Here is a 27,990-nt window from a genome sequence, read left to right as displayed (position 1 = left end):
AGAACTTTGATGTTTAACTTGAATATTTTAAGGGACAATAAATGTAATTTCAATAGACCCTAAAGTGGCATGTCCGATTCACATCTGTTTGTTTGAAGTTATGGAAATTCTTTTTAAGAGTGACTTGTGGATTTATGGACCAAGAAAAGAAGGGAAATTAAGAGAATTTTTGCCTTTTGGAAGAGTTCAGATGTAAATCAGGCATGAGACTCTATATATAGAGGATACTATAAACTTTGTCTACAGCAACTCAAAGAAAAAATTTAAATAATTTTAGGAGCATTTTTAATAGATTTAATGAAAAAGAAATTAAAATACAAGAAGATGGTACTCATCACTAAAGCCAGACTTGTACATCTTAAACCAGGCTTAACCAATGCTTGTTCCAAATACAGGGAGTTTCAGTACATGAGACTGAGAAATTGGTCCATAGAAAGGTTCTCCACGACTAAAAAGACAAAAAGTGTTTTTTAAAAAAAGAATATTAAGGATTCTTAAAAATTAACCTTAATCAACCTCAACAAAGGTTATATTAAGTTTAACATGTTCTTTTCATGGTTAATTATTTCAATAAACATCAGTGCCTCTAATCTCTAATACTTCCGAGGGTTTTTTTTTCTTCTTGAATATTTTTTTCCCCAGTGAATTAGGAATGTTTGCACATAATGCCAATAATGTAATGTAGGGGTCTTCTATGAATCACTGCTTTAGGAATAAAAAATCAACTTTTGGGTAAAAAGTCAGGGGTACATATTTTTAAGAATTGAAATGATTTTTGATGCTCCAGAGAAAAAAATTACTGGCAAATTTTTTCTACTCATTTCAATACTTTCAACACTAAAATTTATTTGTTGTATCCTACAAAATGACCATTTATTCCTAAAATTCAGGCCAAAACCTTAAAAAAGTTCTTACTTGATGCATTTCCAATATTTTCGTTCTCTTTTTCTATGCACTGCAGATACTCCTCTTTGCTCCAAACTAAATGAATAATTTAATAATTTCCAGATTAGATAATGAAATTTCAACACTTCAAGAATATTAATGAGTTAAATTTGTATTAAATCTAAAAATGTTTAATAGATTTAAATTTCTTGTGCTTCTTAGGCCTAAGAGAAGCTCCAATTTCACTAAAAACAAACACACGATTTTATTATAAAAATAAAATGCTAGGTAAGATCTAGATGAACATTTTTTTCAGGAATATTTTACTGGTGCATACAAATTGAACTTGAGGCTCATGAAAACCGAATGTATCTATCACTACTTACACATAGCTTGGAGCTGGTGTATTCTGAGCTCTATCTGAGGGTGTATATAATCCATCACCATTTGCAACATCCTAGATATTAATATATATAGATACAATACATTTAATTTCTAAGTAATACCTTCAATTTAACATTTTTAAGTGTTTTCTTAGCCAAGACCCACAGAAATCTAGATTTAGTGCATTTTAATTTTGAATTGATAGTATAGTAGGTAGGAATAACTGAATGTTTAAGGTGGGAAAATAACCTTACGCCCACTATATACCTGATGATAACCCGGTGGTTCATAAAAGGTTCCAGTCATTTTATCCGACCTCATGAGATTTTTCTTAAAGTGCGCCCTGTACCAGGGGAACTGATGAATAGTGGATCCGTACTTTTTGATTAGCTCCATGTTCTTTAGCTTTATAGAGTGGTATAGCTGGAAACTGGAACAAACAACAAATATTTATATTTTTCTTTACCCTACTTATATTATTCGCAACTTGCTCTGCATTACTAATGTTATTCATTGCACATGCTCAACCATACTTAAAGGGAGTGTTCGCGAAAAATCAAAGAGGTATAGGCTTACGATGAAAAATAATCGCTTTTGATCGCTACTAATCTTATTTCTATCTGTTGCGTCTATGAGGAGAAATTTGTTAAAAACGCCTTATACTGAAGAGCGTAGTGTCCATAAAAATTCAGAAAGTTGCAATAAACAACTCGGATCATAAAAAAATCAAATTAATTTCAAATAAATCATTCAGATATTACAACCTATGGTCTTCGATTATTTTTCGACGCATTCGTATATAAATAATATTTAATATTCGTTTTGTATACGATGTCTCCGCTCTGGAGGCTTTGAATGATTACACGTGGTAGAGACACCTAGCGTAAAAAAGTGATTATTTTTCGCCATAAGCGAATTTGTATGGACGCTACGCTCTTCATTATAAGTCATTTTTAACAAATTTCTTCTCATAGACGCAACTGATAAGATTAGTAGCGATCAAAAGCGATTATTTTTTCGCCGTAAGCCTATACCCTCTTTCATTTTTTGCGAACACTCCCTTTAAGATATTCATAATATGCTCCAGCTTTGTTATTAATAAATTGCTCTATACTACTTCAATTATTCATAGCTTGCTCCTACTTTATTATACTATATATAATCTAAAAAATCTTACTTATGTTATTCATAACTTGCTTTATCCTGCTTACGTTATTTTATCTATTTTATCCTTTGTATTATTCTTTGCACTGATAATCCTACTTCAGTTATTCAAAGCTTGCTCCTACTTCGTTATACTCCTTATAACCTGATCTACCCTACTTGATTTATTTAAAACTTGCTTTATCCTGCTTCTGTTATTCATAATTTGCTTTATGCTGCTTATGTGATTCATATCTATTTCTATCCTTTTTGTTATAATCCCAACTTGCTCTACCCAATAAGAATACAGGATCCGTTGGATCCACATCTTTCTAAATAACTGGATCCAGATTTGAATCCACAGAAGTGTTCGGATCCCAAGAACATATTCAGAAAATCTCCCGTGTCTAGAATCCATATTTTCATCAAAATGTAAGGTATCCTACGCGCTGTTTGAAAAGAAAATCTAATATTTAGAGTAATAATATTGTTAATATCTGTTTCCTAAGATCGTTATACGGTTTATACGGATCATCAGGAATATGTCTGATCGCCTAAAACAATAATAACAGTATGAAAATCAAAACTCAACACAAAGGATTACTATGACTTCAGGAAAACGGAAATTATTGTTAAATATGAACTTTAAAAATTAGACAAAGCAGATTAACATAATTTAGGGATTCATTATTAGTTAAAGAAAAAGAAAACGTCCACTTTCTTTCTTCTTTGAGAGACAAAACTTCTCAACAATACCTTGCCTTATTAGATCGAACGAGAGATATTTTTGATTTAATAATTAAATTATAAAACATTTAAATTGGACTGTATTTTCAACCACTGTTGGGAAATATGTAATGTCATTTAGGTTTAGTATTGACAGCAAAAAAAAACTGATTTCTTCAACTAAGATCAGACAAAATTTTAGATGGTACCACTGTAAATCGGACATGGCTCTTTTAAAATATGGGTAAAATCAAATTTCTTCAACAGGCCCTTTCAGTAAATATTATTTAAGAATGAACATATACAAAAAACGTGAGATGATTGGTGCTAATTACAAACCTTAATATCTGAGAGAACTGCTCTATCAAACCTCCGCTTGTGATACGGAGCCACAAACACGTGTTTTTCTCGGACTCTCAGCTGAAACTGGTTCTTCTTCCACGCTTTCTTGTTTCGACCAGCACGTGTTCTTAACAGTTAAAAAGTTTGGGAACTCAAGAATCAAGATTGGAATTCTCTGGTTTAAAAGACTCCAGTGATATATAATACATATTTACAAGAAAGGGGTTTCAATGAAAAAATAGGAAAAGAAACTTTCAAACTTCTTACCAAAACATAATAAATTGCTTAACTTGCAAGTGTTTCGCATAAAATCCAAACAAAAAGAAGATTTTATTAATTTAGGTGGGAAATGGCTGTGTTTTTTAAAAAGTACTGGCTTTAATATAACACATACATGAAGGGAAAATGGAAAGACTTAAAAAAAAACAATGAGACATAAACCACAATTGAGCATACATCTGAAGTCTTTTCTGTTAGGATTGAAATACAAAAAAAAACGATAAACGATTCGAACAAGTTTTTTTTAAGATTACCTGATCCACATACCCCAGTCCAACCTCTTGAACCTGAGCTCCACCGCCTTGAGCCCCGTTCTCGCTCCTTTCTCATTGTACAAGGTGATTCCATAACCTTCAGCTGCTGTCTCTCCTCGACCATGTTCATCCATTGCTTTGAAGTAAGATCTGAACATTACCGTGGTAAATATTAACTGTAATATTATACCCCCCCCCCCAATATAATTTGTTGGGCACATTTTTCATCTACTTCTTTTATTTATGCTTACAAAACCCTACATATCCAAATCACTAGGGTACCCTAAACAATTTCGTCTATGCAGGAGATATCCATCATGTAAATCGATTATTCTAAATTGTGTAAAGATACTTGCGCATTACCGTTTCAGTTTAATCCATGAAGGAAGTTTTTAGAATTAGACACTTTTAAAGCTTGAAAAACGACGATATCCTCAATATTATAGATCATCTAACAGAATTTTGAAGAGTACCGTTGTGAATCGGGCAAGAAAGGTCACTTAAACTATATACTACGGTTAACACCTACCTCGAGTTAGCCAGTGTGCTTGAGATTGGTGGAAGTATATTTCTGTTTATAAGGTTATTTTGTAAACTTGATATTCTCCTTATCCCTGTCCTAATACAGTACATAATCGAGAAAAAAACATCAAATACTTCAGAAAAAATATCCTTGAAAGATTTTTAGTATTAATCATTGCCATGAACAATTCACAACGGCGGTCTTCAACACTGGTAAATTTTGATTTATCTTATATTTGTCAGGCCGCGGCTTCTTTGAAAAAAAGCCACTCGTGGAAGAGAGTTTCTCTAAATAACTTGCCAATCCTTATTTAGAAGAAAATATAATCTTAGAAACAAAATAAAGCACTTTATTATTTGTTTTCTAAACAGTTTCAGGAAAGGATTTATAATGTCTAAATTAATAACTTCATTTCACAACTTCACAAAAAGTAAGGACTGGCCAGATAGCTAAAAAAGAGCTTTGTGTCATTTCACTCATTTCTCAAAATGTATCTAATTATTTTTTGAGCCATCAAATCGTATCATTCTTTGCAAGAATGGCTTAAGGCTCCTAAATAAATTTTGAATTCTTATTGAATGTATTCCTGAGTTGGTTAGTCTGAGTTACACAGTTTAAATTTAGTCCCGCTAGGGATCGCATGAGCCCTAACATTTTAAGTCTGAAACTATAAATTATTGAATATATTTTTAATGCAAGATAATCAGGACGAAACAATTATATTTACTAGTATCACAGCATTCAGATCAATTGGGTGAATCAAAACAAAATCGGTTATGTCATGTCATAGAAGATAAATTCTCAAATTGATCTAAAAAAATAAATACAAAAATTCTGAAGTTGTAATTTGAAACTTTGATATCTACAAAAAATAGTTAAAATTTCAAATATGAAGATGTTAAATTATACAATTATTGCTTTTTTTTAAAAATATCTACAATCTAAATTAAAAAAGTGAATGAAAAAACAAGATAGTACAAAAAAAGGTAAATGAAAAATAATATATAGGCCATATTATAGCTTACAACACAAAATAAAAAATAAAAACATTTAAAGTAATCTAGACATAACAAATATATCCCAATAAAGCTCATTTTCATGCATTTTTCTCTTTTGTAGAATGCATAGTTCAGTTAACATCGTCTCCTAGTTTTTAAACTATGCCCTTTAGTTTAATTTAAATGAAAGAACGATTTTTTGCACATACTGTACACTGTAAACACATTTATGTCAGAAAAACAGACTGCATAGATCAGTTGATATAGTTTAGTTTTTAAAGTATGCATAGTTCGGTTGATAACCCCCTCCTCTTGTACATAATGTACACATGTTGACGTCCGGCAAACAGTCTGCATGGAAAGCATGCCTAAACAAATAAAATAATAATTAATACAGGGGGGAATGATTTTTGATGTTCTGCAAAAAAAGAATTAAAAATTGGACATTAAAAGACAAGTTTTTATTAAAAAAATTTCACCCAAATTTATTTCCCTTTACCTTAAAATTCGATTACTTTCATAAGGTCAGCAAATAAAACCCTGATTTTTTTTACCTTGATACCTAATTTCTGGGAGAAATAACGATTTTTAAAGGAGAAGGAAGGGGGGCAATGATTTTTCAGGGAAAATATACAACCCAGGAATAATAACGAGGATTTAAAAAAATTTATCCAATCCACCCTTGATGCATCCCAACTTCACACCGCCCAAAATATTAACAGCACGGTATGTAGAGATGGGCATGGTTTTTGTGAACGAAAAAAATTATTGAGAACGAACGAAATTATTCGTGAACGATGGTGTTTTACTGAACGAGCGAATATTTTCGATTTTTTAAAAAAAAACTATCGTATTTTTAAAAAAAAACGTTTTTTTCGAACAAAATTTTTTAAAATAACAATTTTTTACTGAAAGAACAATTTGTTCGAACAAACTTCTGAAAAAAACCTATCGCTTTTTAATGAGTAAACGATTTTACTAAATGGTCGTTCAGTACGAAAACGAACGAAAAAGATGGAAGATGAAAGATCATTTTGAGAATGAACGAAATCAATGTTTTTAAAAAAAATGCAAAAAACGAACAAAATGGGTCGTTCACGAACGATAAACAAACGAAATAAAAAAGCCGAATGCGCCCATCTCTAATTATGTGCCCAACACCCCTTTTATAAGTATAAAAATGCCGATTTGTTCACATTATACAAAATACATAGTATCACCCTTCCCTAACAAAACCATAAAAAACCTGCAGTTAAAGACAGTTATATTCTCCATCCTGGCAGGATCCAGGTTCAGCAATGATACGGAGCACTCGGAGCAAACCTGACCATTTTCAACCTTCAATCCTCGGGCTGAACTTCGCACCTAGAGAAATTAACTTTTCAGGCTAACCACTGGAATTGAGCCGGTCAACATTGTTTAGTAGGAAAAAGTAACAGATTATAATGTTTTTTTTTAGTTAAGTTTATGTCTGAATAATACGTTTAGTTTAATAAAAATGCAATAAGCTCATGTACGTTATATTTACATTATGGGAATTCCTCCTTCGTTCTCAACCTTTTTTTCATTTCTAATTATATCCCATCATTTACAAGCTTGGAAACCCAGATTTACCTGGAAACCAAGTTTTACTTAAAAATCAACTTACTCAACTTTTACCTTTAAAACTAAAGCTAAGAACATTCATGTGGTTCTACCGAGCTCCCCAATCAAAATTTAGTCATATCCATCAAGGGGTTCCCAAGTTATGATCGGACATAAAAACAAACCATCAGAAGAATTATAAGAACTAACCTGCTTTTGAAGAAGTGAAAAACAGTCCGAAACTAGAATCTTCTTACAGCCTTCTTGAAGAGAGATCTAGGTTAAGAAATATGATAAAATGACCGCAACTTTAAGCGACCCTCCAGGCAAAGACGACAATGCACGATTTACAACGGTACCCTTAAAACATTCAGATGATAAAAACCTGTAGATTGTAGTCCCTAAGCCCTACTATCCTGACGAATGTAGTCCCTAAGCCCTACTAACCTGTAGTTTATAGTCCCTAAGCCCTACTAACCTGTAGAATGTAGTCCCTAAGCCCTACTAACCTGTAGATTGTAGTTCCTAAGCCCTACTATCCTGTACACAGTAGTTCCTAATCCCTACTAAACTGTAGTTTGTAGTCCCTAAGCCCTACTATTCTGTATATTGCAGTCCCTACGCCCTACTAACCTGTAGATTGTAGTCCCTAAGCCCTACTAACCTGTAGATTGTAGTCCCTAAGCCCTACTAACCTGTAGATTGTAGTTCCTAAGCCCTACTATCCTGTACACAGTAGTCCCTAATCCCTACTAAACTGTAGTTTGTAGTCCCTAAGCCCTACTATTCTGTATATTGCAGTCCCTACGCCCTACTAACCTGTAGATTGTAGTCCCTAAGCCCTACTAACCTGTAGATTGTAGTCCCTCAGCCATACTAACCTTTAGATTGTAGTTTCTAAATCCTACTAACCTGTAGATTATAGTCCCTAAACCCTACTAACCTGTAGATTATAGTCCCTAAGCCCTACTAACCTGTAGATTATAGTCCCTAAGAATCTGAATCAAACTGTCCCTTAGTCCAGGAATCTTCATCCCGGTATCAATTTTCTCCACCAATATTCTAGAAAACAGGGGATATTTTTATTATAAAACAGTGATATGGGAGTAGGGGGAGGGGATGATTATTTACATAACCTCATAAATCCGTGTAATAATAAATAAATTTCAAAGGGAACCCGACATGGAACCCACAGAGCGCCTTCAGGGCACAGTTCATAAACTTTATTCAGGCATGTTTTTCATTTAAATATCATTTCATATAAAGCCTTACCTGGGGTCAATATGAGTTCCAATATTATGAAGAAGATAATTGATAAATATGGGTTTATCCAGACTATAGTTTATAATATCATTCCACAGTTCAACATCGTCATGCTCTAGACAGGAAACAAAACAGATAAATGTATATAAATGTGAAAAATCAGGAAGAAATCGTCGTTTTCTCTTTAAAAATCTCATTGAATTCTAGCAATTTTCTTCATTGTCTTTGTGGTATAATCCCCGAATATCACTTTAAAAGAGCAGCAACTTAAACAACAAGGATAAACTTTCAGAGAGAATAAAGGATATTTCATTCATCCTTGATTAGACAAAGGTTAAAAAATATGATCACTGAAAATTAGATTTAGTTTGTATCAATAAAGGTAATAAAACCGATTCATATTAACATATTAATTAGTTTGAGAGGCGTGAAACAAAGTTTAAGATGGCCACGCTATGGCGACCTCCATTGTGCAATTAAACTGGCGTACTCACCTTTACAGAAGTTGACTGCATACTCGATATCCGCTAGCTCCCTGATGATAAGGTTCAGGGCGGCCTTGGTGTTCCCTATCCTAGCCAGTAGGTATATACGCTCAGGAGTCATTCCTCGAAGCTCACATTCATCTAGTCAATTATTCTCCTTTTATTTCATTGTACATCTAGCCTTGGATATAGTTTTAAAACGTCAATTTCAAAAAGGCATATTTATTGTTAAATTTTAGAGTGTTTTATCACTAAAATCAAGTAAGTTTTCCATTTTGGCTTTGAGAAAAAGTGATATTCATTCAAAAATTGCAGTTTTATTAAAGAATTAACTGATGTACAATAATAAATAATTTACCTAATGCATCCTGTATTGGATACTGATCCGAAGTTTGTAAAAAGGAGAGGAGTTTCTGTGGTGCATAGTCTGCATACAGCTTTACAAGATGTCCATGGAATACACCTGGGCAATCCTAAACATGTACAGTGTACACTTATGTACTGTAGTACAGTTTTACAAGATGTCCATGGAATACACCTGGGCAATCCTAAACATGTGCAGTGTACACTTATGTACTGTAGTTACAGTTTTACAAGATGTCCATGGAATACACCTGGGCAATCCTATACATGCACAGTGCACACTGTACACTTATGTACTGTAGTTACAGCTTTACTAGGTGTCCATGGAATACAACTGGGCAATCCTAAACATGTTACAGTGTACACTTGTGTACTGTAGTTACAGCTTTACTAGGTGTCCATGGAATACACCTGGGCAATCTTAAACATGCACAGTGTACACTTATGTACTGTAGTTACAGTTTTACAAGGTGTCCACTGTCCAGTGTTCATGGAATACACCTGGGCAATCCTATACATGCACAGTGTACACTTATGTACTGTAGTCACAACTTACAAAGTGTCCACTGTCCAGTGTTCATGGAATACACCTGGGCAATCCTAAACATGCACAGTGTACACTTATGTACTGTAGTTACAGCTTTACTAGGTGTCCATGGAATACACCTGGGCAATCCTAAACATGCACAGTGTACACTTATGTACTGTAGTTACAGTTTTACAAGGTGTCCACTGTCCATGGAATACACCAGGGCAATCCTAAACATGTACAGTGTACACTATTTTACTGTACAGTTACAGCTTTACTAGGTGTCCGTGGAATACACCAGAGCAATCCTAAACATGTACAGTGTACACTATTTTACTGTACAGTTACAGCTTTACTAGGTGTCCATGGAATACACCCAGACAATCTTAAACATGTACAGTGTACACTAGTGTACTGTACAGTACATGTATAGTAAAGTTACAGCTTTACAAGGTGTCTATGAAATACACCTGGGCAAACCTAATAATGTACAGTGTACACTAACATACTGAACAGTACATACATAGTAGAAGTACCCTATTAACTGATCAATAACATACCGAGGTGTGATCAATAAAGTTGACGAAGTCTCAGCCCTGAAATTTTTTTAAAGTTCAAAATATTTTTACCGGATATTTTTTCAAATCAATTGATGTCAATCAGAACTTTGTCGTAATTGTAAAAAGCGTTATCCCAAAGTATATCAGCATCGTTCGTCACAGCAAGAAAATTTTCAGAATGGTCTCAAACTTGATCTAGCTATTAAAATCTGTTTTAGACCCTTTAAGATCGGTCAAAAGAATAGAGAGATCAAGTATTTAATGTAGGAAGGACTTTTAAGGATTTTTCTGGTTTTGATTTAAATTTGAGATTCATAATCAATCTAATCCATTTGGTTCTGTCAGAGACTTTGGGACAAATTCCGCCCAGACGTTTACAACGTTGTTTACAATTTAAAAGCACGTATCAAACTGTCTGGCAAACATACTTCTAGAAGCATTGCTTTAATGTGATTTGAACAATGTTAAATGTTTTTGACCATCTTTGGGGTCTTGATGATCTTTTCCCGCCCGGACATGCCATAATCCTTCAAATATTTTTTTTTCATTCTTAACCGCATTAAAATTAAAATCGGTTTAAAATACGTTCTGGATCATGTTTAAGAGTTCTGTTTGGTTTTTGAAGATCGTCTAATAATAACATTTTTGGACAACCAAGCCTAGTGTTCTCTTTCTCAAAAGAAGCAAATTCACCTTCAGGAGAACACTCTTTACATCACAACAACAATCTGCTTGACGCCAACCTGTACTGTACTGTACTGTACTGTACTGTACTGTACCGTACTGTACCGTACTGTACCGTACTGTACCGTACTGTACTGTACTGTACTGTACTGTACTGTACTGTACTGTACTGTACTGTACTGTACTGTACTGTACTGTACTGTACCTTTCTATCCCTAGTGTAGAGAGCATCTAGATACAAGAACAGCTGTTTCCTCCTGGAAGAGAGAGCTGCTACAACAACTTTACTCGGGATCTCACCCTTAACAAAATATTTGGATTAAATATCTTTAATTCCCTCGTAAAACCAACTGTATTGTTTGGCTGGCCAAATAAGCAATTTAAAAATTCAAGATTATACTTCTTGAAAAGTTGTCTGAATTCCATCGATTTACTATCAACCATCTTCAGAAACAAAAAAATAATATATCTTGAAAACAAAACAAAAAAACAACCTGAAAGTCTAAGAAAAGTTTGAGAGCCTCAGTAGAGTTCAGATCCATGAGGGAGGGGATCTTATCCTGGATAGTTCTGAAGAGCCGATGCTGCCTACATGAAGACGATGATTGATCGATTTTATTAAAATATTTCTTAAGAAACATTTAAAAAGCAGCATACTGCGCAGTTATAAAATTTCAGTCTCGGTTTCAAGAGATTTTGGCCAAAAATGGCGGATTTAATTCCCCAGACTTGGGATTACTCTACTCTCTGAAGCTCTGGTATTGCTCTTCAGAAAATTTTGTAAAGTGCGACCAACAAGTCTAGATTTGACATAATAAGTTGAAGAAGTTTGAAAATAGAAGAGTCTTAATACCTGATAAGTGTGAATACATCTTCATGCTTGAGCTTGAGATAAACCTCCATAGCCTTGTCGTACTTCCTCTGGTAGGAGAATAAGGTTGCCAAGGAGCGAAGTAGAGGCGAGTTCTCAGGTTCCAACCTGGATTCCAGAAATTAATGATTTGCATTAAAAAGAAACAATGTGGGTGATACTTCCTGAATAGGTTCTTACTAACCTGTTCTAAATCTCTTACTACATAATTCTAGTCATCTTCGCAAAAATAAAACAACTTTTTGCCTTCTTGGCCTATTTAATTTTTCCCTATTGAAGGTTTATTTATCTCCAATTCTTCTTAACCTCCCCTCTTTAGCTGATACTTCTTTCTAATACTGTTATTCACGGCATAGCTCTTCTAAACCAGTATTTTATTCTCTACCTTCATCTACATGAACAAGACCTTCATGTCATCGTTATCTCTCATATAGCTTTTAATATAAGTGTTTCTTTAAAAAGTTTCTGACTTCTTCCTTATGACCTTGTTCTACATATGACCTAGTTCTTCAAATCAAATCAAATCAAATCACAAGGGGCGGGGATGACAATGAGCTCCAGTAATGGATTGGAGGATCAAGTCCTTTCCATGTCCTGGTTTTTCAGCCTGGACTTCTTTTTATATTTAGGAAAAAGTTACATCAACCGTTTACTGTAAGGCGCGAAGTTCCTTGTCACATGACCAAATTTGAGCCATGCCTCACTTTTGGACCTCCTCCATGCGAAGTTTACCCCTTAATTGGGCAAAAGTCGCATGGCTGAGGTCTCCCCAGCGAGTGTTTAAATTCAAATGTGAATTTTGAATAGCTAGAATTATGTAGCGTAATATTTAAACTTGTTTAACTAGTAAATTTGCTATTAATGTTTGTCGCTGAAATTAGTTTAAATAATAATTAGTTTGCTACTTAGTTAAGTGTAAGTTCTTGCAAGAGAAGTAACAGGTCTTGTTAAGGAATAATATTTGTTTAATCAAGAACAAGTCTAGTAATATTATAAATGATCATCTAGTTTCAAATATCCTGAAATTTTTGGCTATTTGGTTGATATCTTAATTTGGTGATTTAACTCCATGATAAAGGATATCTCTCGGTTATTTAACCCTAGTTGAACTTCCGCAGGTTTTATAGCTTAATTTTGGTGATTTAACCCTATGATCAGTAGATACTAGTCTTTAATAAGAAGTAGTGTTACCTATTGGGATGAGCAGTGGACAGCTTTTCCCCTTATTTTGGACCACTCCAAGAAGAATCTATCCAGTAGGATGTCTAGGGCCAGGCCCCTGTCCGCTAGATCTGTCCTCCTTAGTGACTTGTCTTGGCCAAGGAATATTCTGCAAGCCTCAAAGTCGTCCCTGCTTTCTATTCTTAGCTTCATTAGAGTTGCTTGTAAGCTATCCCCGTTTAGTAGTTTGATTTCTGATCTTGACTGCTCCATGGATTCGCATTTTATTAGGAGATGAAATTCATCATTAGATGCCATAAAGCAGAGGGGGCATTGAAGTATCCTGCCTCCGTCCTGACAAACTGAGTCCGCTGTTCTGAAGGTGTCCCTGTTACCCAATCCCGCGTTCATTGATCTAAATTTGGTCAGCATCTGCGACCATCTACTGTTTTCTACATGGTTCTGAATAGTCCACCACTTCCTTGGTATAGGGAGCAACTTCAGCATGACCATCTCCTGTATTTGTGATAGAATCTTCAACTCATATACCTGGATTAGCTGCTTTCTCTAAGATCTTCAGGAGAGTCTGCATGATGGCCTAGGATGTCAAAAAGGTTTTTCCTATACTGGTTACCTTGCGTTGTCAGGCACCACTGCATACAAGTTTTAAGGATTTCGCTCCCTTTAAAATCTTCGCAATAGACTCTTTGAAAGAAGCGTAGCTTACTGAGTTCTAGCAGAAGTCTTAGGGGTTTCCATCCAAGTTCAACCTGGACAACTGTGTTAGCGGTGGACTGAGGGACCCCTAACAGGGCTTTCCCTATTTGGTTCTGGACAACTTCCAGCTCCTCAATGACTGTGTTGGAGATTGGAATTGCATCAGTGGCATATAGAATTCCTGGTATAGCGATGTTTTTCCACATAGCTGAAGCTGCGGATATATTGTCCAAGAGGCTGTGTCTTGAACGGAGGATGACATTCTTGTAGCACTTTGCTTTGGACAGCATTGATTCCCCTTTTTTCTGAGATGTCTTCCACATCGAAGAGTACTGCTGCACTCCTAGATATTTATAGTTTGATACGTGTTCAACTATTTCCGACTCCATTGTCTCCGGGTCATGAAGGGCACACTCGAGATCATCCAGAGAAGTGATTATTTTTGTCTTACTGATTGAGATCTTCATTCTAAAGTCCAGGCACCATGTTTCCAGTATATCCTTTAGCTGGTTTAAAGTTTCAGGGCTGTTAGCTATAATGATTATGTCGTCAGCAAATAGAAGTATATTGACGAAGACCCCTGACTCCTCGTTCTTTTCCCTGATGAGGCAGTGGAGATATTATCTAGGAAGTAGTAGTTGGATAGGAAGTCGATGAACTTGGTGCTTACATTGAGTTGTTTCAGTTTTGCTAGGAGGATGTTTCTGTCGACTCTGTCATATGCTTCCTGTAGATCAATAAACATGATGTGGGACAACAACTTCTTGCTCTTATTCATTTCTAGAACAGAGTTTAAGATGAATATATTATCGCTGCAGGTTCTGGACGACCAAAATCCATTCTGCTCCGCTCCTATGATGTCTTCTTTTGCTATCAGGTCCCCTAATCTCTGGGCTAAAATTTTTGTCAACAACTTCGAGATGCAACTTATCAGGGTAATAGGCCTGTAGTTACTAATTTCTGTTTGAGGAGGTTTCTTCAGGACAAGGATTACATCGCCGTCTTTCCAACTTGCTGGTGGAACTCCGCCTATCATGACATTATTAAACATTTGCGTCAGAAATTGTCTTGCCAAGGGACCCGCATGACGCAACATATCGTTAGTTACACTGTCTAGACCTTCTGCCTTATTTGCATCTAACTCCTTTATGTTTCTATTCAATTCCAACGAAATAGGTGCCATCATGTTATCTGAAGCTTCCTGTGAAAATATTTCCTCTGGTGATCCAATCTTAGACATTTCCACCTCTTCTCTCTTTATGTCAGCTAGATTGAATAAAGTATTAAATTTCTTTCTGAAGAATGACTCTATTGTTGCGTTCATTTGATCTTGATTTGAAGATAATCCTGCTCCAGTGATCAGTGCTTCAAAAAATTTTTTCTTCTTCGGCTTGTTGTTTACCAAGTTCCAGAAAAGTCTCTGAGCCTTTACGCCTTTCTTTGCTAACACTGCCTTTATTCTATGCTTCGAGCTGAGGTTCTCATTGTACTCTAGTATTCTGATTGCCTCCAGGATCTGCTTCATATGACCTTGTTCATCATAACCTTGTTCTTCATGACCTAGTTCTTCATGACCTGGTTCTTTATGACCTTGTTCTTCATGACCTAGTTCTTCATGACCTAGTTCTTAATGACCTTGTTCTTCATGACCTAGTTCTTCATGACCTTGTTCATCATAACCTTGTTCTTCATGACCTAGTTCTTCATGACCTAGTTCTTCTTGACCTAGTTCTTAATGACCGTGTTCTTCATAACCTAGTTCTTCATGACCTTGTTCTTAACATGACCTTGTTTATCATGCCTTAATTTAATTGACATACCTCAATTGTTCTAGAACAGCATTTACAACTGCCACAGAATTATAGAGGTCAGTTGACCAGCGTCTAATTAACAGCAGGAAACCTGGACAATGACTAAGTATAAAGATCTGTAACTAGTAGTTCATATAAATTATATTAAATATTTTAGAGTGACATTGATACTTAAATAAAGTTGATACTGATATAATAATTGATCAAATAATTAACTAAACATGCTGGTGCATGGTGGAATACGTAAAAGAATTTCACACTTGAAAAAAAAACTACATAATACTGATATGCAAATACCTTCAACGTCTGTTTTGAGGAAGTCAAAAAGAACCATTTCATAAATAGCAGGATCAAGTTTAAAATCTCCACAAGGCAAATATTCAGCAATGGTCTTCAGTTGTTTCACCTTCGCAAATCTAGAAAAATAAATATCAACTTTGTGCTCCCACTGCTAAAATATTAGAATTTCAATTTAAAATTATGCCTCACCTAAACACCTGTTCTTCCCATCTTCTCTTATCCTTAGCCAGGATTGATGTGCAAAGTTCTCCTGCCAGCTTAAACTCCTTCTCCCGGAGCAGGTGCTCCAGGTATCTTCCTCCAACCTCCTGGAAACTGTGTTTCTTTAAGTACTTCTCCTTCTCCTGTGTGAGTGCCAGAGCCTCCTGGAACCGTTGATGCTGAACCAACCAGTCCACATGATCATCCTCATCCCGTGGTTTACCAACCACCACATCATGAGGACTCATGATGAAGTAGAACTTGTCGTCCACAAGGCACTCAAACTTGTAGTCCTTGGGCTTGTATTCCTCATGCCCTCTGTTTAAACAACCCATAATAAATATTAGAAACATAAAGTCAATGACCATGTCATACCTCTTTCAATTGAACAATCTTTGACTTTTATTTTTTTATCATTAATACCCCTTACCCATTCTAATTTTTTTCAAATTATTTTTTGATTCATACTTATTTACAATTAAAAACTAATATTCTATTGTTTGTAAGTGTTACCTTATGGAGAGTAAATCAGTAGAGACCAGATCATATTGGGTTTCATTCTTCTCAAACACCATTAGCTGGGGACGTTCAGGTCTCCCTGTCTCATCTAGCTCATTAGGGATAGCTAACACTACCACCAGATTATCTAAACCGTTTAATGTAATTAAATTTTATGAATCCAGCTTTCCAAGATTGAATATGCAATAAGTGTTATTCTTATTAAAGAACAACCCTGCAATCAACGAAATAGGGGACAGCGCTTCTAGCCACCGAAAACATATTTGGCCAGTAAAAGCCCTTAGGAGAAGACTTGCAAAAGGTGATTTGTCAGAGACAGTTCTGGAAACTCTTTACTCTGATATGACTAATAATAAAGTAACACTAGCTAAATAAAAAAAATTTATCAGTTTCTTTCTTATAGAATCCCCAAAAAGTAAGTAATTTTATTCTAGAATCTCCTTTAAGTAATATGACTGGATCTGTAAAAACAGAGAATTAATCAAAGCTATGTGAAAAAATACATTCATTCAGGGTAAAATATTTTTTACTGGGAATAGATTATCAAATTTTAAGCCTGGTTCATTGTCAAGCTTATCATGTGCTTACCTAGAGGTGCTATCCCACAGATAGAACAATCAAGAGTAAAGCTAGCATCTACCCTAACCAGATACAGCGGTAAACCTTCCTAAAATTGCATTCTTATTTTAGCGGTAACACAAATTAAAGTTAAGGAATTTAATTCCATTCCACTAAAGTACTGTAACAGTGTAAAATAAGTTTTCTAACCTGAAAAGGTGTCCGTTTCTCAATACAACAAACCTAAAGAACAATTTTTTTTATTGTTAACATTTTTCTGCCCTAACAATTTTTCTTTTGAAAATATGTTCACATTGACTGAACAGTGAACTATCTAGCTTGAATTCTCAAATAATTAAATAGAAGCATAGATGACCTTGACAATGCTACCGAAGGCTACTAGAAGTTTGAACTGATCTCCCCAGCTGATCCTCCAGGGAACTTCAGAATGGGACGGGGCATTCACAGGCTTAGGAACAAGTGAAATTGTGGTTTCTGCCACTACATCAAACACACGGATCCCCTAGAAATGAGCTGGAATCTTGAAATGAACTAAATTGAATTAAGCATTTAGTGGCGAAATTATCTGTCATATTGCCATTTTTTTGTTTAATTCTGTTGTGCTCTTCTTACAATGCTTTTTGAAAAAAAGTAAAATCTAATTAGCTAGTTTGAAAAAATCAACAATTATTCTAAGAAATAATTTTTGGAGCTTTTAATTTCATAAGGATAATCTTTTCTCTAGGGCAGGGAAAAATGGTTTATGAAGAAGGGAGGGCCGGATATTAATTTTTAGCTAGATTTACTTTATCTGTAATCCATGCTGCAAATCTACCGCGCCATCTTATATTATGAACCGGTCCTTCTCCCTGACAGATTACATCCTGCTTATACCTGAACATTTTTTAAAAATATACATTTTATAAACGAGGTGGGAAATCTTGTATTGTGGATATGGTGATCAATACTTGTTCTCAATCTTTTGTTAGTTTACAGGTTTACTCAATGAAAATTGATATTTACAATTCTTCTTTAAGGGGTTTGAACAAATTTTTTAATAAGTTACTAGTAAAACTATTTTCTTTGTGACAACATCTAATAAACATAAGTATGCTATAATGTCACCTTCCTATTCCACAGTTTTCTGGTTCTTACTGCAAACCCCTATTCATTTTTCATGAATACCTCCTTGGAATGAATTTACCTTGAGAGAAAAGTTTTTTCATTGAGAAACAATTTTTCATTGATTGCAGTCATGTATCTTCGTCCAGAGTTTGCCCTAGGTTAAAACGAATATTGTATTTTTTGAAGCACTACAAACTGCCTTGTAAATTTTGAAAACCTTTTTTTTATCATATTCTGCAATAAACAAACATTTTCGCGGATTTTTCTATTAATATTGTTTGAATTAAAAATTCAAAATTTTTCGTATTTTACCGTCTATAAACCTTCTCTTAGGTCATGTGAGTTACCAAAAAAAAATTACGTCCGATTTGTTTAGTCATTTTGACGTTTTTTTTGGATACAATTTTGTAATGGCCAGGGGGAAAGTAATTTAAAAGGAGTGGTTTCATGTGTACATTCGTGTGAGCAAGGAGTCATAATAGATATAGAATAGATACACCAGACGGTCCGCCGAAAAAATAGTTGATCAAAGTTTGTGCATTTGGTATTTTTTTTATGAAGTTCTCTTTTCTTAACTAATTACCTGGCATATATTGGATCAATGGCTATGGATTGTACCGGAGTCTCAAGCTTTAAGTTGTGAGTATTAACTTCTGTGTAAAGACCAGTGATAACAATTCTATCACTCAATCAATCAATCAGTAAAACAAAGCTTTGAATTGATTCAATGAACATGATCAACAATGAAAGAGTTTACACAAAAATACTTTTAGGTGCTGGACTGAGGAAAAACTGATTGCTAATTGCTAAATTACTGATTGTTTTTCAACAGGATCGTTTTTCTAGTTTTATTTATTAGTTGTTTGCTACAGGATTAATTGATTGGTTGCTACAGGCTTTATTGATTGCTACAGGATTGATTGATTAGTTGATAAAGAATTTAATGATTGCTACATGATTAATATAATAATGGTTAAAGGAATTATTGATTGCTATATGATTAATTGATTAGATGCTAAAGGATTTATTAGTTGGTACAAGATTTGTTTATTAATTGCTAGAGGGTTCATTGATTGCTAAATGATTGATTGATTGCCTGCCATCATTGGAACAAGAGGCGTAGAATTCTCCAGCATGATCTATACTCACTTGGTTCACTCCAACTTAACAAATATTAAAAAATCAAATCACTATTCAAATATTAAAATCAATCTAATTAATTAACTTATCAAATATTGTTTAAATTAATTAGGTCAACAAATCAACAAATCACATTATCTATAAAATGCAGATTTAAAATAAACTGATTGTATGAGCTTATCAAATACTCTTTAAGTTGATCAGAAGATTTCATGTTTAAATAAACAACCTGTTATTAAATCTATCAACACATAAACCATTCACTTAAGTTGTGAATATTTAAATCAATTAGTCATATGTATTTTTAAATCTATTAGTGAATTTATACATTTAACAGTCAAATATTTCATTAATCAGAGTTGAAAACTTTAGAATGGGATATTCTTAATCCCGTTCGGTTAATTAATCAGGAGATTAAAAAGAAGAGGAGAACAACCAATTTTTAATCTGGAGATTAGGAAAAAGAGGAGATCAAGCATTAATCTCAATATCCACCATTCTAAAGTTTTCAGCTCAGATTATTATTGATGATCAATTAGAATATAAAGAACTAATGAATCAACTAATTTATCAACCTAATCCATATAATTATAAATTAATACCTGAATGTGATTGACTAGTTTTCGAGGTTAAAGAATTGCCCATAGCGTCTAGTAGATGTATAGTTCCCCATTCTGTTCCTAGAACTAGGAATTTGGAGTGTACTGCCATACAGGTAGCTTTATCCTAAAATTAACAAAATATTTATTACTGCCATACAGGTAGCTTTATCCTAGAATTAACAAAATATGTATTACTGCCATACAGGTAGCTTTATCCTAGAATTAACAAAATATGTATTACTTCCATACAGGTAGCTTTATCCTAGAATTAACAAAATATTTATTACTGCCATACGGGTAGCTTTATCCTAGAATTAACAAAATATTTATTACTTCCATACAGGTAGCTTTATCCTAGAATTAACAAAATATTTATTACTGCCATACGGGTAGCTTTATCCTAGAATTAACAAAATATTTATCACTGCCATACAGGTAGCTTTATCCTAGAATTAACAAAATATTTATATCAAATAATCATTATACTTTACTATTAATTTGCACCTCTTAATATTGTTGCTTTTCATGACACTATTTTTCGTCGTAAATTATAAAATAAATTTGTTTTCGAAGATTTCAGTGTTTTCCTTGGCAGATTTCCAAAAACAATTCTTATTTAATGTTTGTTCATTTTCTTAACTTTCGATCATCGGATAATGCGAGTTTCCAAAAAAAATGAGGTCTAATCGTTATAGCTATTTAAACGTTGATTAGACACTAACAAAGAAGCCGAATATATTTATATGTACTTTAGATACTTAATCTGAATAATTTTTTAGTTTTCAGTTTGGTCTTGAAATTAATTAGATCTAGGTTTTATGTAATTAATTTGAAAAAAATCCTTGTTACAAATATTTTTAATAAGACTTCTAGAACTTCCCTACCAGCTAAATGAACAAAAAGAACGATTAAATTTGACAAAAACATCTAAAAACTAAACAAAATACCTTTTGAAGAATTGATTTAAGATCCGCAGACAATCTTTCATACTTAAGCTTGGGCTCAATCTCCTCATCCTCTTCTTCCTCATCTGATCAATCAATCAATCAATCATTCAGTAAGTAATCAATCAATCAATCTACTTCATGAATCAATCCGGGCATCAGTTCATCCCCTGAGATACTATATTACCCCTAACATTGACTATTTAAAAACGATGTATTTTCATTTGAATAACACATTAGAAAAGTATCGATGGTTTGAATAAATATTTCTTCCTTGTAACTTAGAAATGAAGACGACCCTCGAGAAAAGTTTAAGGGGGATAAAATGATTACGGCCACCGGCTAGAATCAGCTCGAATGGTTGGGAGGCGCTACAGGAGGGACATTGGGAAATTGAACGTTTAGAACTTGACACTAATTCAGAAAATGTACAATGTACATCTGAGAAGTTGTCATTTGACGAATTATAATATTTTTGAAAATAATTTTGGTTAAGTACGGAACATTTTGAATCTTGATCGATTATTTTTTTTTACCTGACTCAGAACTGGAAGATTCTTCTGATGGGCCTCGTGTAAACTTAGACACAGAGCTTCCACATCCTGCAATAATTTATCAATCTTAAAATTTAAAAACTTAAAGGGACTGTAAGTGACCTTTTGAGAAAAAACGTGTCGGATTTCAACTGCACCCTTTTAACCTTTAATTAAATCAATTTTCTTAAGAATCTCTACTGCATAAATCCTGGAATAAAATTCATTAAGAAATCGTAATTGTGAACTTAAAATATAATAATCAAGATAAATGGATAAAAGCAAGGTTGTGAATGTGAATCGGACATGCAGCTCAACAAATTAAGGGTTACTTAAAATTCCGAAACAGCAGCTTTCAGTATTATCCTTGGTGTGCTGAAAAATAAAACTTTCACCGTCATGAAAATGCATCCACTATAACATATTTTAATTTTTTTAAGTGATTTAAGTCTAAAACGACCAAGCTTATATTGCTTGATTCACTTCTAGAAGAGGTCTTTCAAATGCCGAGTTGTCATTAAAAAAAAAATAAACAAGTATTAATGACTTCAAGGAGGCCAAAAATGGGAGACCAAAATTAGAAGTGCCATAAGATTCGAGTTTTATCGAGGCTGAGCCCTGTTTTGTATCAGTACGGACCTGTCTGTTGCGAGGTTTTAACCTCCTGTATCCTTGAGGCTGTTAAAACAGCCTCTACAGTTTGTAAATTCTCTATATACAGAACAGTTTGTATTTTGGAGTGGAAGATATAATCTTTTGAGTGAAAGTTACAAACTTTGAGTGGAAGTTGAAAACTGTATAGTGAAAGTTATAAACTTTTGAATAAAAGCAATAAACTTTTGAATGTCAGCTTCAACCATTTGGTGCTAAGTGATATATAGACACTTGCTAGAGCACTTAAACTAATATTACATATATTTCTGCCGATTTTTATCTAGATTGACGGAAGTAGCGTAGTCTGGGAGACAAGTAGCAGCGGAGTCAGAAAGGAAACTCAAGCCTTTGTATCGGAGGCTTGATTAACCACTAGGATAAGGATGTACCATTGATACACTAGAGAGTAAAATTGAGGGTTTACTCTGCCACTTATTCCAAACCTGGTACATCCTTCATTTATTAGGTTGGAGGAGTAAAATTATATAATAACGATATATAGTATTAACTCTTCTTTATCCCAGGATAGAGTAGAAGTTTAGACTTTTTACTAAGTCTATTATTGGGGTGGGTTAGTTCAGATCTATCTCCGGATATTTCTCTACTGACTTTCACTTTTTGTTTAAATGGCCTAGAAAAAAAATATAGAAAAAGAAGTAAATAGAAACCAAAAAAAAGATAAAAAAACAAAAAAGAAAGAAAGAAAAGAAAGAAAAAAAAAAGAAGAAAAAAAATATTTTGATCTTAAAGGCCAAGGAAAAAAAAGAAAAGAAAAGAAAAAAAAATAGAAAGAAAAAATAAAGATCACTAAAATAAAAAGAGCACAAAAGAAAAAGAAAAAAATAGAGAGATAAAAAAAAATTTTTAAGAAAAAGTGCCACAACTAGTTTATATATATTTTTGTAACTGATTTGTAAAATTGGGCGTTTTTCAGTGAAGTCATATAGTAGCTGAAATTCAATAAAGTCCTGCCGCCGGGACTTTATTTTTGTCCATAGTATTAGTATACTCAGCAGATATTAACATGCCGCCTAAAGTTGCTTTCCCATGCCCCACTTGTGGAAAAAATGTAACCAAAAAAACTGGGGGAGTAAGATGCTGTTATTGTGAGCACTGGAGCCATGCTAAATGTGTGGATGTCTCTAGTGAGCATCTCAAATTCCTGGAAATGCCGGGAAATAGTTGGACCTGCAAGACTTGCAGAGCAGTCTCAAAGAAAGTGAGGGAGGAGGTACAACAACTTCACCTGAAAGTCAAGGACATGAGGGAAGACATTGATGAGAACAAGGAGGAGATCAGCAACCAGGGTAGGAGACTGAGCCGCGCTGAAAAAAAGATAGATGACTTCTGCAGTGTTGAAAGCAACAATGACGTGGTATTTGACGAACTCCGTGAGCGCGAAGCCCGGAAAAAGAATCTGGTAATACACCAGATAGCTGAACCATCAGAATCATTAGACAGAGGTGGTCAGCGTAAGGAGCATGATATTCAGAAGGTCTTAGACATCTTTGATTATCTCCGGGTACCAGTAAGAAAGGAGGGTATCAAGTTCATATACAGAGCAGGAGAAAAACCGGAAAATGGCAAACCCAGACCAGTCATATTATCCTTGAAGAACATAGCTGAGAGGGATGCCATCATGGACTCAGCCAGGAACCTTGCCAACTCAAACTTCAACCACATCAGCATAGTGCCTGATCTCACTCAGAGACAAAGAAAAGATGAGGAAAGGCTGAGGAAAGAAGCTGAGAGAAGGAACGCAGAAATGGGAAGAGAAGAGGCTCAGAACTGGGAATGGGTTCTTGTTGGTACAAGGGGGGAAAGGAGAATGATAAAAAGGAAGATGTTCATCCAAGACAGGAGAAACACATACAATGGAGATAGATCCACCCAGGGACACAGGGGCCCAGGCTTTAGACGGAATCTCAATGGCCCAGTCCTCACTGGAGCTTACTCAGTGCAGCTCAACAGAACATCCCAAGCATCCCAGAATACCGGAAGTTCATCCAAACAAAGTTTTCCAACCAGGGATGATAACAGTCTGACCAGGGATGACAGAAATGTGAGGTTTTCAAATATCAGAGATCATCCAACTCAACGAGCCCCAACTGAGGCTCACCATGGTTCAAATGTGGCTCGCCAGGGGGCTGCCACCCCACCCTCTCCAACAGTTATGATGCCACAATCTTTTGCTGATGAGGGAGGTCAGGAGGGGGTAGAGACAGGGGATTCGGGTGAAGGGGGTGAAGTGGAGACAAGAGATGATTTTAATGATTTGACTACGAGTACTCTTAGAGAAACGGATGTTTTACCATCATCAGACGAAGACGACATTGACGAAAACTCTCAACAACTCCCCAAGGAGGACGGTGCAGAACAGGGGAACAGGAAGAGACATGCTTCCAAAAGTCCACCAGCTCAGAGCCAGAAAAAGAAACCAACCAAGAAGTAGTAAAAATAATATATTTAAATGCTAGAAGTATCCTAAATAAAATTAATGATTTAGAAGTGTTATTAAATGAGCAAGAACCTGACTTCGTATTGATAGCAGAAACCTGGTTAAATGATGACACTAACACGGCTATGTTAAATATTGAAGGATACTATATTGATCCTGATTTGAGATTAGATAGAAAAGATACCTTGAATGGGATTGGGGGAGGATTAATTGTTTACATTAAGGAAGGCCTAATTGTGAAACCAACATCAGCTGAGAGTAACTTTAATCAATTTGTTCAATTTGAAGTTGTCAACAAAGACGATATCTGTACAACTCGGAATCTTAATATTACGCTGATATATCGTCCTCCTAGTTCCAGAGATGAAAACACTGATGAGCTATGCAAACTAATTAGTACTGCTGGCAAGAATTCAATCTTTATTGGCGATTTTAATTTCCCGGGAATTAATTGGGAATTTGAAACATCGGACAGAAAAGGTGCAAGTTTCCTCAAAAGCACCAAGGATAATTATCTCGAGCAACTAATCGACTTCAAAACTCATATTCGTGGCAATACTCTTGATTTGTTATTTACCAATCAGCCGGACAAAATTATAAACATTGAAGCACTTGGCAACCTTGGAAATAGTGATCACTCTATCATTCTTTGTGAACTTGAATATAATTCACAATTTAATATTTCTACAGAGAAAATATATAATTGGAAAAATGCAGACTTTGGCGGACTGTCAGAGTTTCTTCAAAATGTCGACTGGGAACGTGAACTTAACGGGACTCCCACGGATGAAGCATGGAATTTTCTAAAAGGTAAAATCTTATCAGGAATGGACATTTTTGTACCAAAAATTTCCCGACGTACTAAGAACTCCCCCAGATGGATGACCACACTTGTAAAACGACTTATTAGAAGAAAACAGAGATTTTATAATACATTCATGGAAACTAGACAACCGGAAGATGAGGCAAAGTTTAAAAAAACACAGAAAGAGTGTAAAAAAGCTGTAAGGCAAGCTAAACGTAAATTTGAGCAAAAAATTGCCCAAAATGGAAATAAAAGGCCTTTTGTTGCGTATATTAAAAGTAAAACAAAATCAAGATCTGGAGTTGGTCCACTCAAGGTTGATAACAAGATAATTAGCGGCGACAAAGACATGGCTACAGAACTAAATAAAGCTTTTTGCAGTGTTTTTACTAAAGAAAATGATCAAAACCGTCCAACGTGCCAAGTTTTACAAGACTCTTCAGTCGTAAGTGAGATTTATTTTACAGCAGGAATGGTGGCGGAAAAAATCAACAAACTCAAATCTACATCTGCACCTGGCCCGGACAAAATCTCAGCCAGATTTTTAAAAGAATATGTTAACGTTATTTCATACCCTCTCTCGTTACTATTTGAAAGTTCAATGAGATCGGGAATTGTCCCCCAGGACTGGCGCCTTGCCAATGTTACACCAATTTTCAAGAAAGGATCTAAAAGTAAACCAGAAAATTATCGACCGGTTTCATTGACCTCTATATGCTGCAAACTGATGGAATCTATCATTAGAGATCAACTGGTTAATCACCTAAAATTTAATAACCTAATAAAGTCGTCTCAGCATGGATTCATGAAAAACAAGAGCTGCACCACTAATCTTCTCGAATTCTTAGACAGGGTTACCACGCTGATTGAAGATGGTGACAGCGTTGACGTAATTTACCTAGATTTCAGCAAGGCATTTGACAAGGTGCCTATAAATCGTCTTCTGGATAAAATCAAGGCTCACAATATCAGGGGCAACGTCCACAAATGGATCACAGAGTGGCTGAGTGGAAGGATGCAACGTACGGTTCTAAATGGGTCATTCTCTGAATGGTGTGAAGTCCTGTCAGGGGTACCCCAGGGGTCGGTACTGGGCCCCCTAGCATTTATTATATTTATAAATGATCTGGATGCTGAAACCTCTCTTATTTCCATTATGAATAAGTTTGCCGACGACACAAAATTGGGTCATAAGGTAAACAATGACACTGATAAAGAAGTTCTACAAAATGCACTTGATAATCTCTGTATGTGGTCAGATAGATGGTGTATGGAGTTTAATGTCAAAAAGTGTAAAGTTATGCACCTTGGTAAAAAGAATAAGGATTATGAGTACTACATGAAGGGATCTGTACTTTCATCAGTTAACCAAGAACGAGATATTGGTGTGCTGGTTGAGAGCAGTCTTAAACCATCCTTACAGTGTGCTGAAGCATCTAGAAAAGCGTCAGTAGTTTTAGGGCAAATTACAAGGGCCTTTCTATACAGGGACCGATTTATATTCCTGAAACTATATGTCCAATTTGTTCGGTGTCATCTGGAATTTGCATCCCCAGTATGGTCACCCTGGCATATCGGGGACATTGAGATCCTAGAGAAGGTTCAAAGACGTGCAGTGAACTTCATCACAGGTTTAAAGGGTGTGACTTACGAGGACAAACTTAAAGAACTCGGGATTCTTTCCCTAGTCGATAGAAGGTCCAGAGCTGACCTCATCCAGGTCTTTAAGATCCTGAAAGGTATCGACGATGTTGACAGCTCTACTTGGTTTACATTAGTTGGCCAGGAACCTCAAAGAGTAACCAGGAATACCAGTTACCATGGAAACCTTGTAGCAACCAGGTCAAAATCTGACATCAGACTTAACTTTTTCACAAACAGAGTTGTCTCCAGATGGAATGGGCTCCCGACAGACATCAAGGACTCCAGAACTTTAAACATTTTCAAATCAAAACTTGACGAAATGTTCAAATAACTGGACCCCTATACTTGTGTTTTTGAGAAGTGTGCATGGATAGCTAAACGCAGACGAGAACCAGGCAGACCAGAACACTACTCTGGAGGACATGGACTGATATTCCTACCATACTCCTACCTGGAGTCCTTGGAATTCCATCACAAGTAAACAAGTAAGTAAACAAGTAAGATTAAAATTGTGAAATAAAGATTATGGAACTTGGACGACGATATGTCCCACGAAACGTGACAGTTGCAAGACGATTAAATGCCACAAACAAAGGCGACTTTCGAGTCGTTTTTCTACTGTCAAGCTTCGTGGGACACCCTGTAACTGATGAAAAGTTACCTATAGAAGACAGGGAATCTTCACCAACCTCAAACTCTGACATTTTCTCTGGAAAATTATAAAAATGTACATCAGATTTCTAAGGGGGGGGGATTGCATGAGAAAGGGTGGAGTCGTTGTAATTCTTTTAAAATATAACATAATTGTGCGATCTCAATATTTAGGTTCTAAGAATTTATAAATCTTATTTTAATTCTGAAAACTGAAAAGAAAAAATTTTTAATGTAGAAATATTTAAATACTATGTTATGAATTGCTAAACAGCGTCTAGATACAAAATATGA

At 35.0% G+C, this 27,990-nt stretch overlaps 3 protein-coding genes across 5 annotated transcripts in view; 1 reads left to right on the top strand and 2 right to left on the bottom strand.

Moving 5' to 3' along the window:
* Positions 1 to 268: 268 nt before the first annotated feature.
* LOC111707354 (uncharacterized) lies at positions 269 to 21,244 on the bottom strand. Of its 2 annotated transcripts, none has more exons than XM_023480449.1 (11): positions 21,233 to 21,244; positions 14,998 to 15,002; positions 5,123 to 5,203; positions 4,543 to 4,632; positions 4,014 to 4,163; positions 3,478 to 3,607; positions 2,917 to 2,966; positions 1,537 to 1,699; positions 1,272 to 1,342; positions 916 to 981; positions 269 to 448 (listed from the first exon to the last, which is right to left on the bottom strand). In XM_023480449.1, exons 3-11 carry the CDS (start codon positions 5,188 to 5,190, stop codon positions 370 to 372), a joined length of 867 nt encoding a protein of 288 aa, XP_023336217.1. In that variant the 5' UTR covers positions 5,191 to 5,203; positions 14,998 to 15,002; positions 21,233 to 21,244; the 3' UTR covers positions 269 to 369. The 2 variants fall into 2 exon arrangements, with proteins under 2 accessions (XP_023336217.1, XP_023336218.1); XM_023480450.1 differs by having other exon boundaries at positions 5,123 to 5,197.
* On the bottom strand, positions 5,496 to 27,952 carry LOC111707349 (vacuolar protein sorting-associated protein 41 homolog). Of its 2 annotated transcripts, none has more exons than XM_023480442.1 (25): positions 27,707 to 27,952; positions 21,488 to 21,553; positions 20,955 to 21,037; positions 20,008 to 20,131; positions 19,362 to 19,428; positions 18,849 to 18,950; positions 18,345 to 18,419; positions 17,947 to 18,034; positions 17,517 to 17,663; positions 17,351 to 17,383; positions 17,171 to 17,249; positions 16,577 to 16,709; positions 16,052 to 16,381; positions 15,860 to 15,978; positions 15,572 to 15,653; positions 11,856 to 11,981; positions 11,497 to 11,590; positions 11,208 to 11,303; positions 9,225 to 9,339; positions 8,876 to 9,007; positions 8,391 to 8,496; positions 8,093 to 8,180; positions 7,329 to 7,394; positions 6,781 to 6,899; positions 5,496 to 5,902 (listed from the first exon to the last, which is right to left on the bottom strand). In XM_023480442.1, the coding sequence occupies exons 1-25, from the start codon at positions 27,747 to 27,749 to the stop codon at positions 5,803 to 5,805; spliced, it is 2,613 nt and encodes an 870-aa protein (XP_023336210.1). In that variant the 5' UTR covers positions 27,750 to 27,952; the 3' UTR covers positions 5,496 to 5,802. The 2 variants fall into 2 exon arrangements, with proteins under 2 accessions (XP_023336210.1, XP_023336211.1); XM_023480443.1 differs by having other exon boundaries at positions 18,849 to 18,944; positions 27,707 to 27,948.
* The window catches only part of LOC111707355 (TBC1 domain family member 13), a 48,630-nt gene continuing 42,562 nt past the window's right edge, over positions 21,923 to 27,990 (top strand). Inside the window, exon 1 of the mRNA XM_023480451.1 lies at positions 21,923 to 21,978. The gene's annotated coding sequence lies outside the window, so the exon portion shown is untranslated. The remainder of the gene's footprint in view (positions 21,979 to 27,990) is intronic.

Source organism: Eurytemora carolleeae, unplaced genomic scaffold (assembly GCF_000591075.1).
Source record: "Eurytemora carolleeae unplaced genomic scaffold, Eaff_2.0 scaffold658, whole genome shotgun sequence".
NCBI classification, from domain to species: Eukaryota; Metazoa; Arthropoda; class Copepoda; order Calanoida; family Temoridae; genus Eurytemora; species Eurytemora carolleeae.
Note: the sequence above shows the minus strand (reverse complement) of the source record. Positions and strands in the feature narration are given on the sequence as shown.